This window comes from Rhinolophus sinicus, linkage group LG12 (assembly GCF_036562045.2).
Source record: "Rhinolophus sinicus isolate RSC01 linkage group LG12, ASM3656204v1, whole genome shotgun sequence".
NCBI lineage: Eukaryota > Metazoa > Chordata > Mammalia > Chiroptera > Rhinolophidae > Rhinolophus > Rhinolophus sinicus.
In genome coordinates, this window is record NC_133761.1 from 1066277 (window position 1) to 1082575 (window position 16299).

General features: G+C 60.5%; 1 protein-coding gene across 1 annotated transcript; it reads left to right on the forward strand.

The window, feature by feature from the left end:
- The first annotated feature begins 12804 nt into the window (after positions 1–12804).
- On the forward strand, positions 12805–14471 carry LY6D (lymphocyte antigen 6 family member D). Its single transcript, XM_019712178.2, has 3 exons — positions 12805–12891; positions 13619–13717; positions 13910–14471. The coding sequence occupies exons 1-3, from the start codon at positions 12840–12842 to the stop codon at positions 14143–14145; spliced, it is 387 nt and encodes a 128-aa protein (XP_019567737.2). The 5' UTR covers positions 12805–12839; the 3' UTR covers positions 14146–14471.
- Positions 14472–16299: the final 1828 nt, after the last annotated feature.

The window sequence follows — 16299 nt, forward strand, 5'->3', positions numbered from 1 at the left end:
AGGGCCACCCACTCCAGGAAGCCTTCCCAGATGGCCCCTGCCCTCTCAGTCAAGTGTTCCACAAAGTGTTATACACTCCCCCTCCATCTTAATCAGGGTTACACACTGTGCCTCGGTTTGCCACCCCTGGGCGGCCTTTGGGGTCTCCAGGCCAGGAGGCTTGTTCTCATGACCTTGTCATTGGGTCTGCTCACACAGGCGCAGGAACTGGTCAGGGCCGGGGCCTTTTGCCCTGATGGGTCTGGGGCGGGGTCACCAGCAGCCCCAGGCAGTGAAGGGCAGGGCCATTCCTTCCTGTTAACTAAACTGTTAACTAAACAGCCCCTAGCACCTACTATGTGCAAAGTCCTCAGATCCACGGCCATTCTGGTCCCAGGCAGGAGTCCCAGGCCTGCGGGCCCTAGTGAAGGGGGTGGGGCAGGAGCCGGTGGCTTTGGGCATTACATCATCTCTTTCTCTGGCAAGACCGAACTGCCTCGGGCTGCAGCACATCCCATCTCATAGGTGAGGACACTGCCCTCGGAGAGGGATAGGGACAGTGAGAAGTAGGACACAGATCACCTCTGAGGCAGACTCTCCTTGTAGGGCACCATGCTGCCCATGTCCTCCTCTGTCCTGGGGGCAGTCTGCAGACACCCATGCCCCACCTACACCCTCACTCCTCTGACAGATTGGCACAGTCACCACACCAAGTCTCTCGGCCCATCCGAGGGGACCAGGAACACCTCAGGAGGTTAGGGCAGGAGGAAGAGAAGGCTCAGAGGGGCCAGGACGGCTGTGGCCATGCGGCAGGCGGGCAGCGCTCAGCCCAGCCCCAGGCCAGGCCTGGACCCCAGCCCAGACTGATGGGCCTGTGCTTCCTTCCCCCCAGCCTGGGCCCTGCACTGCCATGTGTGCTGCGGCCACGAGAACTGTGAGTCTCTGGTGGAGTGCGCCCTGACGGACAAGTACTGTGTGATCACGCGGGCCAGTGAGTACCCCACGCCCCCCTAGCTGCCCCAGAAGCCCGCCTGTGCCCCCACAGCACCGCAGGCCAGACCCTTGGGGACATCACCACCCTCCAGCCGGATTCCTGTAGTGCAGCCTAGCCGCAGGGCTGTAGGTGGCAGGAATGAACCCGTCCCACTTCTAATAGTCATGGGTTGATGTGAGGGTCAGAGCCCTGCCAGCAACTCAAGGCTACAAAATGGACTTTCCAGCTTAACTTAGAGCGAATCCATGTGGAATACGGCCCGCGGGTGACAGGGACAGGCAGGGTCTGGGTGCAGGTGGGGCCCTAGGAGTCATGGCGTGGAGGTGTGAACTGGGCCAGGATGTGACCCTGGGGAGCTGGAAGCAGGAAGGGGAGGCTGGGACCCTGAAATGAAGGCGGGGGAGCTACGAGCTGCTATAGGGTGACGGAGAAGGAGGCGTGACAGGGTGAGGGACAGGCACCTGGGCAGGCAGCAGTGTCCATTTCTGTGAGGAAATGAGACCTCTCCCCTGGCAGGTTGCTGCCACTGTTGGGTCATGTCTGAGGAGCCCGGCGGCATCCCCAGGCTCCTAGCACAAAGCAGGGGCTCTGCAGAGGGCAGTCCCACGGGGGGCCCAGGCCATCCTCTGGGCCAACGTGCCCCATAAATCCAACCCTAATGATGATCAAGGTTGTTCCAGCTGGGACTCAGAGGCCCCCTCCCCGAGTCCCCCTCCCCATGACGCGTAGCACAGTGTCCAGCCCAGGACCCCCACGGGTGCATGGCAAAGCCAGGAACTATGCTGGGGTCTGTCTCCCCACGACCCCGCTGGCCCTCACCCTCTTCTCAGCCCAGGGACTCTGTGAGGGAGCAGTGTGCACCCCTCAAACGCCTCCAGGTCCCTCCCTGTTGGGTGGAGAAAGACCTGCTCAGAGACACAAGCTTGTCACTTTCTTAGGGGCTAGTGGTAGCCCCCACTTCTGGCCGGGCCCTGGATGCAGAAGCCACAGCCAGGAATGGCTCTTCCCTTTCAGTCACCTGCTTGATGGCCCAAGCACCTACTGAGCGTGCCAACTCTGACGCTGGTACCAGAGGGGACTTCAGGGTTCTTGGCCTTGAGGCTGTACTGGGAGAGGTGGCCAGAAGGCAACGGAGGGCAGATGGGAGGGCACTGCTTCTCTCTGGTGGTCCCCAGCATGCCGGGGACCCCCACAGGCCCCTGACGCCTCAGTTCTTACAGCCTGGGCAGGACAGACACCCATCCCTCAGACTCCTCAGGCCTCATCCCACCTCCCCTGCCCCTCTCCGACCATCTGCTGCATCTGTCTGTCCATCTACCTGTTCAGCCAGGCAGCACACCCTGAGTGCATTCTGGGGTGTGGGGCCATCCCACCCTCCTGGTCCGGTGGACGTGCTGACAGTCAGACAAGCCCGACCCTGTGGTAATGGGGCATCCAGGCTGACAGCCAGGGGGGAGGGGGTGCTACCTGGAAGGAGCAGTGAGCAGAGGCCCTGCCCAAGTGGAGAGGGAGCTGGCGGGCCTAGGGGGAGGCAGGAGAGGTCCTAGAGCAGCAAGTGTGGGGACCAGAGCCCTCTGGACAGTGAGTCGGGCCTGGGCGGTGGCAGGGCGGTCACTCCCTGCACCACCCGAAGTGCCTCTGGCAGTTGGCGAGGCCTCTCTGAGCTTCTGTTCCTCCCTGAGCTCGGAGGTGTAAGTGCCTAGTGGCTTTCCACAGCCAATCCAGGGCGATGGGTGGGGACAGGGCTGTGCTGCCTCTGGTCTCAGGCTCACAGCCACCCTGGGCCTGGGCTTCTGTGGCTCCAGTGAGAAGGGGTCTGGGAATATCCCCTGCTGCAGGCCTCCCAGCAGAGCCAACCAGCTCTCACCTGTGACGCAGGTGAGATAAACAGCAGGGGCCACTGCTACACACCACGGAGCCCCAGGCCCAGCCCCTAGTCTACCTTCCCATCCAGTCCTGCATTTCTCAGGCCAGGGACCTAGAGCTCAGAGCCCACCCAGCAGGGAGGTGGCCAGGCTGGCTAAATGTCACCAGGTGCTGGTGGTGACGTGTGGCAATGCCTGCCCATGCCTCGTCAACAGTAACTCAGAAACACCGAGAAACTTAGTCAAGGCTGCCTGTTACATTCTATTTGCAGAAACACAGGGACCGTTGGAAAATTCAGGACTGTGGGGAGAGGAAAAGAAATACCACATTGTGGTGTCTTGCCTGGCGCCGCCCCAGGCTTGGGGAGGATGGTCTGTCGGTGGGTTGGCTTCCTGAGGGGGTGGGGACTGCTGCCAACCCCGGCCAGCCCATCAGCCTTTGCTCGAGGACCCTCACATGGGGCCCCTGGCCTCTGCCGTCCACATGCAGCTCCCATTTGTCGGGAGCTGGTGTCTCTGTCTTTCTGCTTTGCCGCCACGGGAAAGACAATGTCACGCAACCCTTGGCACTGCTACTGACTGACTGACTGGCCACGACTGAAAACTTACATTCATGCCACACCACTCTCATTTAACCCCAAACAGCCGCAGAGCTTGGCTCTCTCATTATCCGTGTTTACCTGGGCATAGGCCCCTCCAGCCCCACATCTGGCTTCTGAGCCAGCTGCCAAAGACGTCCCCTGAGTCACACCCTGGCCATACAAGTCACAGAGGAGCTGGTCTGAGGATGGACACAGCACTCCCCAGGCCTACAGGCACCAAGGAAGGACCCCCTTCTGCGCGCGCGCGCACACACACACACACACACACACACACACACACACTCGCACAGTTCAAGGCTCTTTGGGACACCCACGTCCAACTCCCAGGGGCCCTGGAAGCGGTGGCGTGTGCTGTGCCAACGGGCTGCGGGCTGCAGTCTCCACGCCCGGGCCTGGCGGGGTGGGTGCTGCGCAGAGCACACCCCCATGGGCCCTCACCCCTCTCTCCGCAGCCAACCCTGGCGGCATCCTGGTGATGAAGTCCTGCGCCCCGACCTGCCCCAACAGCACCGTGTCCTCTGACGGCCGCGCCCTCTCCGTCTCCTGTTGCCAGGGCAGCCAGTGCAACCGCAGTGCAGCCGTGGGCCTGGTGGGTGGCCGTGGGGCCCTGTGGGTCAGCACCTTGGCCAGCCTGCTGTGGGTGCTGCTCTGGGCAGCCTGGTGAGCCCGCCCACCACTGGCCAGCCCAGGGCTCCCCGGCTCCTCTCAGCCTGGACTCCGCTGCACGGGGTCTGTCTCTAGCCTGTGCGGCTCCCGGCCTACCCCACCCTGGCAGGAAGAGCCCCCATCTCTCCTGTCACTCTTCCCTGCTTCCCCCAGGCCACACCCAGCAACCCCCTCAGGCTCCTATGCCAGGGAGGGATGCTCTCCCCACCCCAGGGAACCTGTCCACATGGGGAGCCCTGGGGCACACCTCCCCCAGGCTCACACTTCTGAGGGGCCCTCAGCTCTCTGCGGGGGTCTTGGGGTCCCCTGGCCATCCAGGAGTGGGAAGAGCACCTCGGTTCTCCACAGCATCCCTCGCCCCATTTCAGGGGCCTCTGCTGGGGGTTTCTCCCTCTCTGACCCAAAGGAGCCTGTGTGTTCCATGACACCAGGTCCCTCAGCTCCTGTGTCCAGAGCTGCTCGTGCAGGGGGAGGCAGATCAGAGGTTTGGTGTTGGATTTCTCGACCTTCTTCTCCACTCCTGTGCTCAACCATCCATCCATCCATCCATCCATCCATCCATCCATCCATCATCCACCCATCCACCTACTTACTCTCTCATTCACTCACATTTCATCTGGTGCATTCTTTCTTCACAAGCCCATTGGGGAGTCCTGGGGCCAGGTGCCCTGAGGAGAGCCAGCTGAGGACCCGCCTCCCAGGGTCTCCCTCAGGGGCTCCGTGTGCTAACCAGTGGGCGCCACCAACCTCACCAGCCCTGCCATGTGAAGGCAGGCCTTTCCAGTGGTCCCCTGGCTGCCCGCTGGGGGCTGGGTCAGGTCATGAGGGGATCGGTGTCGGGCATTGGGACCCATTCTCACTAGGCAAGGGGGGCCGCCCTACACCCTCAGAGGCACCTCTGGGTCTCAGGAGAGGAAAATAAAGCTGCAAGTCCTGCTCTGTCCTCATTCTCTGAGATGTTGAATTTGTGGGGGGATTCTTGTCACTGGTCCTGGGCGGAGCCCCTGCGCCTCAGAGGCAGCCAGGGGCCACTTTAGAGACGGGTGGTAGAATCCTTGATGCACAGGCTCGGGGGGAAGAGGCTCATTTCCTTATCATGTAAGAAGCCAGCCTGTATGCCAACCCCATGGCCAGGGCGGCAGAAACACACTTTCAGGAAATCCCAAGTTGGGCGGCGGCTCGTGTGGGTTCTCTGGGGAGCCCTCTCAGCTTTGGTGCCCCCCAGCATAGGTGTTCAGTCCCCCAGTGCACCCCATGCTCCTGCTGTCCTACACCTGCAGTCAGGGCACAGCCAGGCGCTGAGGGCTCTGAGCTTCCTCCAGGGCCAGAGGCCCCGACTCTCCTGGAATTTTGCCCCCCACCTCTGCCCAGGGCCTCCTCTCACTTGGAGGACCCGAGTGCTTTCCCTGCCCCTGTTTCTTTGTCCCACACATCCCTCCCTGGTGACAAGCTTCCAGGACAGGAGAGTGAGGTGTGCCTCTCGCCTGGCTAGCAAAGCCTGGCTGCCACAGCTCAGGAACCAGGAGAGAAGCGTCATGGTGGCTGGGAGCCTTCCCAGTCAGGCCTGCGCCTCAGTTCTGGGCACAGAATGCCCAGCCTCTCCTCCCCCCTCCCAAAGCCCCGTCTCCTGGCAGCAGTGTCCCCAGGTGTTCCCACCCATGCCCTTAAGGGATGCAGGCCCTTCCTATTCCCAGCAGCCACCTCTTTGGCCTCACAGGGCCGCTGTCTGCCCAGTGCCTGCATGGCCAGCCTCTGTTGGACCCCTGTGCCTGTGACAGGCCACCCTGTTGGGAGCAAAGCACTCCTGAGCCCAAGGGAAGCAGGTCTCAGGCCAGGAGAGGGTTCTGCCCACCATGTGTTCACTTGGGCCTTCTGATGGACAAGGGGGGGACCCTGCCATAAAACAAGATGTCAGGGCTCCCTCGGGGCCCCTCCCAGCATCTGGCGATCTCCCTGCATGGCCAGGCGTGCGGGCTCTGGGGAGCTGTGAGGAGACTGGCGTGGGCTGTGTGGGGCAGCCATCCCAGGAGAAAAGCTGGGGCTCGGTGTTGGGCCTCCCCACCCAGCCTTGGAAGTTTGGGGTTTCTTTTCTCAAGGAGGGTGGAAATTTCCTCTGTTGCCTCCTTCGCTCTGGGGCAGACCCCACCTCTATAAGTCCCAGCGGAAAACACCTGGGATGCCACATGACATCCCATAGCCTCCTCCTCAGGGTAAATTAATGTGCTCAGAAGTCAGGGTGGGTGGGACGAGAGACTGTTTCCATATGAAGACAGTAATTTTCCCTCACAACAGACGAAGAAAGTGAAGCATGAAGAGCTTTCTGGATTTCCTCCTGGGTCGGCAGAGTGGTCTGCTCCAACGTCTGAGTTCTCTCTACTCTCACCCACCCCCACGGCTTCTCCAAACTCATTAGATCAGCAGACACTCAGAGGGCACCTACTGTATACCAGGATCATATGGGCGCTGGGACACCAGTGACAGAACAGACTGGAGGACAAAGTCAGCAAACCCACAGAAAAATGTGGGCCTGCAGCTGCTGACAGGGCTATAGAGACGGGTGGGATGATGGAGGGGACGCCGGCCTCAGACGGGAGTCTGTGGCGCCTTCCGGCCATGGGAAGGCAGCCGGAGAGCAGGCCCAAAGGTCGGGGCTTGCAGGGGCTGGAGGGACTGCAGTGGGAGCAGGTAGCCAGCCAGTCAGCCGAGCAGGGCTCCCAGAGGCGGGACAGGGAGGCTGGCTTCGCCCGAACAGGCCCAGGGCTACTGCTGCCAGTTTAGGGCGATTTGGGAGGGGCGTGGTGTGGAGCTGCACCAAGGGCTCAAGCTGCGACCTGTTACTCCTGACGTGCCTGAGGGAGGCCTGGGTGGGCTGGAGCTCAGAGAGCTCGGGCTGAGAGGCTGTGACAGCCCATTGGGAGGTCTTCTCCCTTCTCTTCACAACAACCCAGCTTTGTGTGACTGGGGTTGGAAGCCAGGGCTGGCTCCTCTGTCCTGGACACAGCTCTGGGCTCCTCGAGGAGCCGCCGTTTTTCTTGCATAACACTCCAGGGTTGACATGACAAAAACCCGTGATGCCCTAAGTCCCGGGATTATAGTGATGAAGTAACTCCCTGCCCTGGGAGCCTGTCCTTACACCCAGGGCAGCCTGCAACGACATGCAAAAACGGAGCCCGCTCAGCTCCCAGGCAACGTGACACAACCCTGCTGGCTCCCACGTCTGCGACTGGATAAACATCAGAAAACTCATCTGTTGTCACGTGGGGTGGCCTGCGGGGTCTCTGCTCCCGCTCCCCACATAAGAATGCAGGACATGGTGAGGCCGAAAAGGAACACCCACGGAGCCATAGGTAGGGGAGTCATACCTCTATATTCTCGCTGGCGGCCGGGTTGGAGACACAGGAAGCAGGAGCCACACTGTTCGCAACCCTCACTGCGCCGCTTGCTCGCTCAGCCACCATCTTGCTAGCCCCCATTTGCTGCTAGCGTAGCCATAGCAGTTATATTAGTGGCCAATGGCTCACTGGTTACAGCTGACGGCCAACTAGCCACAGCTGATGCCATCCAATCACAGTTGATGGCCATTTACTACCTGAGCCAGCACCTTTCTATGTGAGGCCGAGAGCCTGGAAACTGCTTCCTGGGGCTCTGTTCCCACATCTGTAAAAGGCAGGGTTTGGGTAGATGTCCACATCTGAAATCTGGGTCTCACACATACTTGGGAGGACAATGGTCCCCATGCTAGAATTTCATCAGCTGTTTCCAAAACTTCTTTTGAAAAATCCCAGGTTATCCTGGCAGTGTTTGGATGGGGCTTAAAGAGTGACAGCACCCAACAAAGGGCCATTTCCTGTTCCCAAAGGATGGGGCACAAAGTGATGGGGAGGGGAGTTGTCAAGGAAAGGATTTACACTTCTCTGTGTAAGAGGTACCAGTGCCAAAGAGGGACAGACAGACCGCCAGAGCACCTGGTATACATAAGATACTGACTTCCCTCTTACAGGTCAGCACCCATGGTGTCCTCTCAGGTTCCACCCCCAGTAATCTTATCATTTTAAGTAAAAGGAGCAGGTCTGTACATTGGGTGTTGTAAGTCCCAGAGCTGCCTGCCAACCATCTGCAGACGTAAGGCCGTCAGAGCTCCTACCGGGTTTCACTCCATGGTGTCTGAGAATGACTGCGTTCTCTGGCAGAAGCAGGTGTAAATGAGAAAGGGAAGAGGCAAGACAAGACAGACACATCATCATAACTCCTGAGGACACACAAGCGGTGTGAGTGGATAAGTGGTTGGGTGGATGGACAGACAGATGGGTAAATTGATGGGTACAGGGAAGATTGGATGGGTGGATGGGAGGAAAATGGATGAATGCATGGATAAATGGATGGGTGAATACATGAGTGGGTGGGTGAATGAATAATGGATAGATGGGTAGACGGATGATGGATGGTTGATGGCTAGATGGGTGGATGAGGGATATGTGTTGGAGCAAATGAGGGCAGAGGAGTGAGGAAAGTAAGAAGGGCCCGTGTTCACTGTCCTGGAACCTACACCCACACCATCGTGGAGCTCAAATATTCACAGCCTCAGCGCCAGGCTGCAACAGGAGGTGCGGTGAGGTGTGGGACAGCAGGGGGAGTCAGGGCATGCTCACAACATCCTGTCTTTCGCCAACACCTTGGGAGCTTGGCCTAACACGGGGAGCAGAAACCCCTCCAGGCTGCTTGCTCCTCAGGTCCTTTGGGTTCTGCAATCCTAGGTGCCACGTTCCGTGGCCCATACTGCTGAGAGCATGCAGGCTGGGGCCCCCGAGCTCCTCACTGTCCCTGTGGCTGTGTGCAAGCCCTTCTGTAGGCTCTGTCCCCCACTTCACAGAAAGACAGAAGGACGCAGCGCACCCCTGAATGTTTCTTCCTCATCCTCCAGCCCCCAGCTCTTGTCGGGGACACAGCCAGAGAAGCTGACAACCAGGGCCCATGCTGGGCTCCGTGGAGAGTGTCCCATTGCTGCTGTGGGCAGGGATCCCGTGGGGCCTTTCTCAGGGCGTCGCCTGCCAGGCCCGAAAACTGGTTTGTCTCTCTTGGCCCCCAGGAACCTAGGGCTCCAGCCCAGCCATTCCTCAGACAGGCTGTGCCCGAGGCAGAGAAGGGCTGCGTGGATTTGTACTCTAGCAGAGCAGGAGAGAGGCCCTGCCTGGATGAGGGGCGAGCCCAGACGGGCAGAGCTGGCCTTGATCCCCAGCCCGACTCAGCCCATTAACTGCACCCAGAAACACAGCCGGCAATGGGGGGAGGGTGTCTCTGGAGAAGAACTGCTGGTGGCCAGGGTGCCAGAGGTCGATCTAGGACGGGGGGGGGGGGGGGGGGGGGGATATGTGAAGCCTTGGGAAGCAGGTGAGAGAGACCCTGTCTAGGCGCATGGCCCTGTGTGTAAAGGTGACTCCCCAACCAGGAGGGAAGCCTGGGTGTGGGGGAAGAGCCCCAGCCGTGGGGCAGGCCCAGCTCTGGCTCCCACCGATGGCTGGGTGACCCTGGGCAAGGCCCTGCCCTCTCTGCGTCATCTGTGTGTGTAAGTGTGTGACTGAAAGGGACAGAGCAGGCCCCAGGGAGACACCGCATCACTCTGCTGCCTGACTCACGGGGCAGTCACTTTGCCTACTCTGGGAAAGAAGGGAGGGAGCCAGTGAAGGAGGGCCACATGTCCCAGGACACGCTGGGCCTGGGGCCCAGGCTCTGACGCCCTTCTGTGCGCCGCGCTTCAAGAGCTCCCCTGGTGCCTTGGCCACCCAGGCGTACACTACGGAGCTTCCCTTCTTGGTTCCCCGTCTCCTCAGATCGTCTGGGGACCCTGTCCCTTCGCTCTGTCTCTGTTACACCCTCAGTGCCTGGCTGATGGTGGGTCCTTCTAAAACCCTGTCGGATGAATGAATGAATGAATGAATGAATGAGGGAGTGAAAGGGGTGCTGCAAGGCAGAGGGAGGCATTGGGTGCCCCTGGGTGCGGCCGGGCAGCGCTGGACCAGGCAGCAACCTGAAGCTGACTGAGGAAGCCTTGTCCCCAGGTCTGAGGCTTGGGGGTGCTCCTGGAAGGCTGGGGCTGCACTTTCAGAGGCCAAGGTGGCTGTTGTGCTACGCTGAGCCGGGAGCTTTCCTCTCTGGGCCACACTGGCTTTGTGGGACCTCAGGCCCCAACAATCTGGAGGCACGCCAAGACCAAGGCCAGGGGAGCTAGCAGGACGGCAGCGGGCAGGACAGGACCGACAGGACAGCTTCTGCTGGCAGAGGTCTGGGCTTGCCCCCTGCCCCTGGGATTCCTAGCCAGCTGAGTCCAGGGGGCATCAGCGCTGAGGGGTGGGGATGGGAGTACTCTGGGCCCCGGGCCCCTCCAAGGCCTCTGCTGGGTGTCATTCCCGGAGTCAGCATTCTGCTGGAATAGTCAGGTCGAGGCACAGGGCTGGCTCCAGGGGCCAGGTGAGAGGGCTTGGGTTCTGGGGAGCAGTAACTTTCTCAATCGGGGGAGGGAAGAGAGGCCAGTGGTGAGGGAAAGAACCGCCAAGTTGTGGTCTACTCCCACATGACCAGACGGATGCCAGCAGTAAAAGGGTGTTGGAAAGAGGCCAACTTAAGGGGCCGTGACAGCTCCTTTCTCCCCTGAATCCTGAATCCTGCCTCCAAGACCACAGCCAGCTCACCGCCTGCAGGAAGCCCTCTCTGGTGGCACGGTCCCAAGTCTCCCAGTTCTCCGAGAGCTCCTGCCATTATAATCACCCACTCCCTCCCACAGGGAAACTGTGTCTGGGGCTGTTCTTGATGTTTCTGCCAGGAGACCCCCAGGATGGCTTCCTAGGATGGTGTCCTCGTGGGCAGCCCTGCCAGGGACAAATGCTTTCTCCCATGGAACCAGAACCCAGCTGCCACCTCTGCTCTGGCGTCTGGCTGCTGCCCTGTGACCGCACTCCCAGACCCCTGCCCCTGCCTGACATCCCTGGACCTTGCAGCTCCACCAGGATCCGCAGGAGCTCCAATCCCCAAACCTGTTTTTCCAGCAGCTTCCATGCCCCTGGCCCGAGTGAGTCACTCCTCCCCAGGTGCGTCACCCACCCAGGCCACTCACCACCCAGTCACTGAGCTCTTGCCCTGCTTCCCAAAACCTCTGGGCACCCTCCTCCCTCCTGCCTGAGAAGGGCTATGTGATGCATGCAGAGAGGCCTCAGAACCTGGGGTGACTTTCTCTGTCTGGGTGAGGACATGGGGACCTCCACATTACCTGCCTTGTCAACGAGACCCCAGCTGCCCCTAACAAGCCCGTGGGAGCCTGGGCCAGCAGCATACAGGCGGCCTGCCCAGGGCTCTTGCCTGCACAGCCCACTCCCCTGAGGTCCCGGAAGGCACCACCCCTGCACCTTCCGCAGGTCCCGCCTCCAGTAGCCGCTTCAGGGATGACAGCACAGAGCGTCAGAGCACCAGCCACGGACCCCCACATGTCAGGTGGCCGTGACTTCACACAATGTGGCCCAGTAGCTGGCTCACCCAGGGCCATGAGCCAGGAAGGGCCAGGCACCTGGAGCCCCGCCCCGCAGGCCTGAGCCCATAGTGTTCGCAAGAGCCTTAGGCCACCGACACCCCCCTCCCTGCAGCAGGCCTGCCCTTTGTCCTTGTTGACGGGTGTCCATCAACAGGGATGGCGCTGGGGCAGGCCCAGGGCTGCCCTCTGTCTGTGCCCCAACCCCACTCTCCATCAGCATGGCCACCAAGGCAGAGACAGAATGAGGCCTCTGGGAGGCCCCCCCACCCCAGCTCCTGCCACACAAGACAGGAGAAACCCAAGGAGAGGCAGGGAGGGGGGTGAGGGAGGGGGAGCCCGAGTTTCTCCTGTGAGCACTGGAGCCAGCGCACTGGGAGGCTGGGCCCTGCACAGGTCTGCATGGTGCCAAAGCAGAGGGAGGCAGCTGCCCCTCCAGGCCAGGGCTGGGCAGGAGCACAGTGTGGGGAGCACTGGGTGGGAGGGGTCCTGAAGGGTGGGAGGCAGGGTTGTGGAGACAGGAGGGTCCCACAGTGTCCCCTGCGACGAGGGGTTGAGTCTTTGCCTCCACACCTCCCCCCTCTCCCCCCGCCCTGCCCGCCCCTGCCTCTCCCCCATGTGCCAGGGTCCCACTGGCCCACATCCTACGCCTGGTCCAGGCTCAGCTCTCTGCAGGCATATCCAGCAGCTGTGTCTTGCTCCTGCTGCCCACCCTGCCCCTCAGAACCTATGTCCTGACATCTCAGCAGGACACTTGTCCTCCCGGGGGTCCTTTTCCAGGCCTCTGCTGACACAGTGATCACAAGCCCAGAGCCCAAGAAGGCAGGGCCAGCACCTGCTCCTGCCTCCAGCCCCTGGCCACAGCCCTGGGTACCTACAGGCACCCACATAGACCCTATACCTGAAGGTGGGGAATACAAGGAAGGGAGTGGGTGATGCAGGGGTGGAGAGAGGGCTGGAGAGAGGGAGCCCCCGCAGTGAGCTGCAGGGCCAGCTCTGAGAAAGGGAGGGCAGACCCCTGCCCTGGGGGAGGCGGCCAGGGGCAGAGGCTCTCCAGCTGGCAGGGGCGGGTGGGTGTGGGCCAGCCAGGGTGGGGCTGGTCCTTCTGCAATGCCTCTGCCTGGCTGGCTGCCCACTCCGCCCCTCCCATCAGCATGTGTCCCAGCTATAAGGCCTCTGGAGAGGAGGGGCCCCCACTGCTCCCAGAGACGCCCGAGATGAAGACTGTTCTGCTGCTCCTCGTCGTCCTGGCAGTGGCTGCTGGGCCAGGTGAGGACTGGGGCGGGGGTGGGCAGCTTTGGCCTGTGGGCCAGACACTGGAAGCCTAGAATTGTGGACCCTGAGACTCAGAGAATCCTGAAATTGTGGGGTGCTAGACTTAGAATTTCAAACAAAGTGAATCCCACATCTTAACGTAGCGGAATCAGACTTACAATGTTTGAAAATCAGAGAATCCTAGATCGGCCCATGGAATGGGCGTTCTGAGAGGGAATGATGTTGGCAGCTGTCCTGAGATGCCTGCACCGGGAAACAAATGCCTGGGTCATCCGACCCCTGCCCTTCCCGGTCCCCAGGCCCCGCCAGGACAGCCCTTCCTCCCACAGGCTCAGCTTGGCCAAGCGATAGTCTCCAGGGCCCTGAAGCCCTCAGAACCCACATCTGCCCATCTGGGGACAGTCCCTGGGATGGGGGACCTAGCGAGTCTCAGAGCTCTCGGATGCCTGTCACTGTTCTTCTAGACACGCTTAGCACAGGATACTTCCTCCAGGCGGGGTACAGGGCCCCAGAAGACAGGGACTGTCACCTCCCATTTGCTGAAGCTGTGTGTAGAACAGGAGCCCTGGCAGACCTGGAGGACCTCAGAGGGGAATGGCCTAAGGCAGGGGTGGCAGATGGCCAGTCCAGTCTGCCAGGAGGGGTCTTTTTGAGCTGTCTCCCCGTGTCCCTGAGAGGCCTCCCCAGGGCTGGCTGAGGCCTCTGACACCCTCACCCCCAGCCCAGGCTCTCCAGTGTCACGTGTGCACCAGCACCAGCAATTGTAAGGAGCCTCAGAGATGTTCTGCCAGCTCGCGCTTCTGCAGGACCATGCTGACGGGTGAGTGCTGTCCAGGCGCCCCAAGGGTTGCGAGACCACGCCCAGGGAGGTTGGGCGGACTCATGTTGGAGACAGTTGGGACATGGTGGCAATAGCAGCTGGGAGCTGGGACTTGGGGTGCTGTGGATGCTAGCTGGATGGGGTGTGGGGTTCAGAGGTGGCTGCCCAGCCTGACCATGCCCATCTCCCCAGTGGAGACCCTGTCAGGGAACCTGGTGAAGAAGGAGTGTGTGGAATCGTGCAAGCCCACGTACAGCCAGCCTGGCCAGGTCAGCAGTGGCACAGAGGTCACCCTGTGCTGCCAGGGTGACCTGTGCAATGACAGGCTGAGCAGCAGTGCACCTGCCCGGCCCCTCCTCACTAGCACTGCCCTGAGCCTGGCGCTGGCTCTGGGACTCCTCACCTTCTTCTTGGCTCCCAGCCTGTGACCCCCCTCCCAGAGCAAGGCCCCCATTCCTTTCCCAGGGACTCCCATGCCCCCATCCCTTCCTCTCCCTGCCCTGGGGAATTCCACAACCCCTCCCTAGCCACAGTGGGGGTTCAGAGGCCCTGGGCTGGCAACTTCCTCAGAAGAACTGGGGCCAGGTCTTGTGGGCATAAAGAGCCATCCCTCCCTGAAGACGAGAGGACGCAGCTCCCTGAGCAACCCAAGGGCAGGGGACAGAAGACATTCTGACTCCTGACTTTGTATTCATTTTGTTTGGTTTCTGTTTATTTTTCTACTCGAAACTCCACATAGGAATAAATGATTGAAAACCAGTGTGGTTGTGTCTGTGTTCTTCCAGGAGTGGAGGGGGCAGGGCAGAGGTCATCCGGTCACATAGGGCTTGTCACCTGGGGCCAGTCATGGCAGGATGTGTGATGCCTGAAATGCCACCATCACGCCTTACCTTCGGAGGGGACAGGACCCTCCACAGGTACCTCCTCTGACGCTCCTGTAGGAGCATAGAGCAGAGGCCTCCTGACCTGGGAAGACCAGGCCCCTCCCCCAAGGAGCAGTCAGGGAGGAAAGGCTGCCCCTCTTCCCTAGCACGCCCTCCATGCCTCTGTCCAGAAGCCTCCAGAAAGGCCGGCTTGGGACCCTCCAGGCTCAGCTGAGCCTCGGAGCTGTGCAGAACTGACTGCCCAGTCCTGGCCAACGTAAGTCCAGCTACCTTGAGTCAACCACTGCAGGTGAGCCCAGCAGCCCCCTTGGCCACCCTCCCCCAGGTGGAGAGAGGGGAGTGTGTGTGTGTGTGTGTGTGTGTGTGTGTGTGTGTCCATTTGGGCTGAGTGCCAAGAAAGAGCACAGTCTCCGAGGGTCTGGTTCTGGGCCCGCTCCCTGGATCTGAGCAATTTGAGTCATTGTACCGAGCATCCAGCAGATGGGCCGTAAGAGGACTTTCCCCCTCAGAGGGCCAGAGGGTTCAGAGGGGCTGGCCCCACTTCCTGGGCAGCCACCACACTCTCAGGCCTCACATGGGCAGCACAGAGCCCTGACTCCCAGCGGGGCTGGCACCCTTGCAGGCCTGCCCTCAGAAACCCCTGTGCTGCCCCCCACCCCAGCAGACAGTGGAGAGGTATCAGCTGGTGAGGAGGAGTCAGTATCATTTCCTGACCCTGGGCTAGGCACACACTTCTTAATTCCCATATTTGATGAGATGAGTCACTCACCCCAGTTCCTGGTGGGGGAACCTGGGGCTCTGGGTGTTTGTGGTCGAGCCCTGATGGCGAGGCCATCACCAATACATCTGCCTCTCCTGGATGGGGCCACCACAGAACCCTGCTCCCTGCCAGGGCGTCCCCCACCCCTCTACATCCAAGCCCACCTGCCCAGAGTCGCCTGGGTCCCGCCTTGTCTTTCTTTCCCAGTGACCTTGAGCACGCTACTACTCTCCCAGAACCTCGTGTGCCTTTGACACCCACCTGGAAGCCAGCACCCCTCAGTGTCACCTGTGGCTGAGGTTGGTGGCCCTGGCACTCTCTTCAGGGCTTCAGGTCTTTCCCCTTGACGCTCCCAGGGGCTTCAAGATCCTACCTGGTTTTCCCTCTGCAACGGGAACAGTCCAAGGGGCGGGTCTTGGGGCCAGCCCACCCCCTGGTGGCCACTAGAGAGTGAGGCGTTGGGAGGAGCCTGCCGAGGGGGAATCGCTTTCCTTACCCAGAGCCCACGCCTTCAACTATCCTAGACCCAACCTGACACCAACGCTGACGCTAACCGGGTGCCACCTCAGGCAACAGGCTGGGGACAGGGATGGGCTACCCTGGCCCTGTGACTGGATGGAGAGGCTGGCCAAAAGGGTCATTTTGTTTATAACGTTTACACCTGTGTTCTTGAGGGACACCGTGTAGTCTGTTTTGCTTGTAGTGTCCATGTCTGGTTTAGGCATCAGGGTGATGCTGGCCTCCTAGCTCAGTGGGCCCATTCCTTATTTTCTGGATGCGGTTGTATAAAACTGGTGACATTCTTTCTTTAAGTGCTTTGTAGAATTCACTGGAGCTTTCTTTGTGGGGAGATTTTTACTACAACTCAAATTCTTCAAAAGACAGAGGGATAATCAGGTTATATATTTTTTTCTTGAGTGAACATTGCTAGCTTGTGT

Excerpts from the sequence above, each read along its gene's own strand:
- LY6D (XM_019712178.2), top strand. The coding sequence starts at position 12,840 with ATGAAGACTGTTCTGCTGCTCCTCGTCGTCCTGGCAGTGGCTGCTGGG. Across the intron at positions 12,892-13,618 it reads GGCAGTGGCTGCTGGGCCAG|CCCAGGCTCTCCAGTGTCAC; the intron begins GTGAGGACTGGG and ends CCTCACCCCCAG. Across the intron at positions 13,718-13,909 it reads CTGCAGGACCATGCTGACGG|TGGAGACCCTGTCAGGGAAC; the intron begins GTGAGTGCTGTC and ends CCATCTCCCCAG.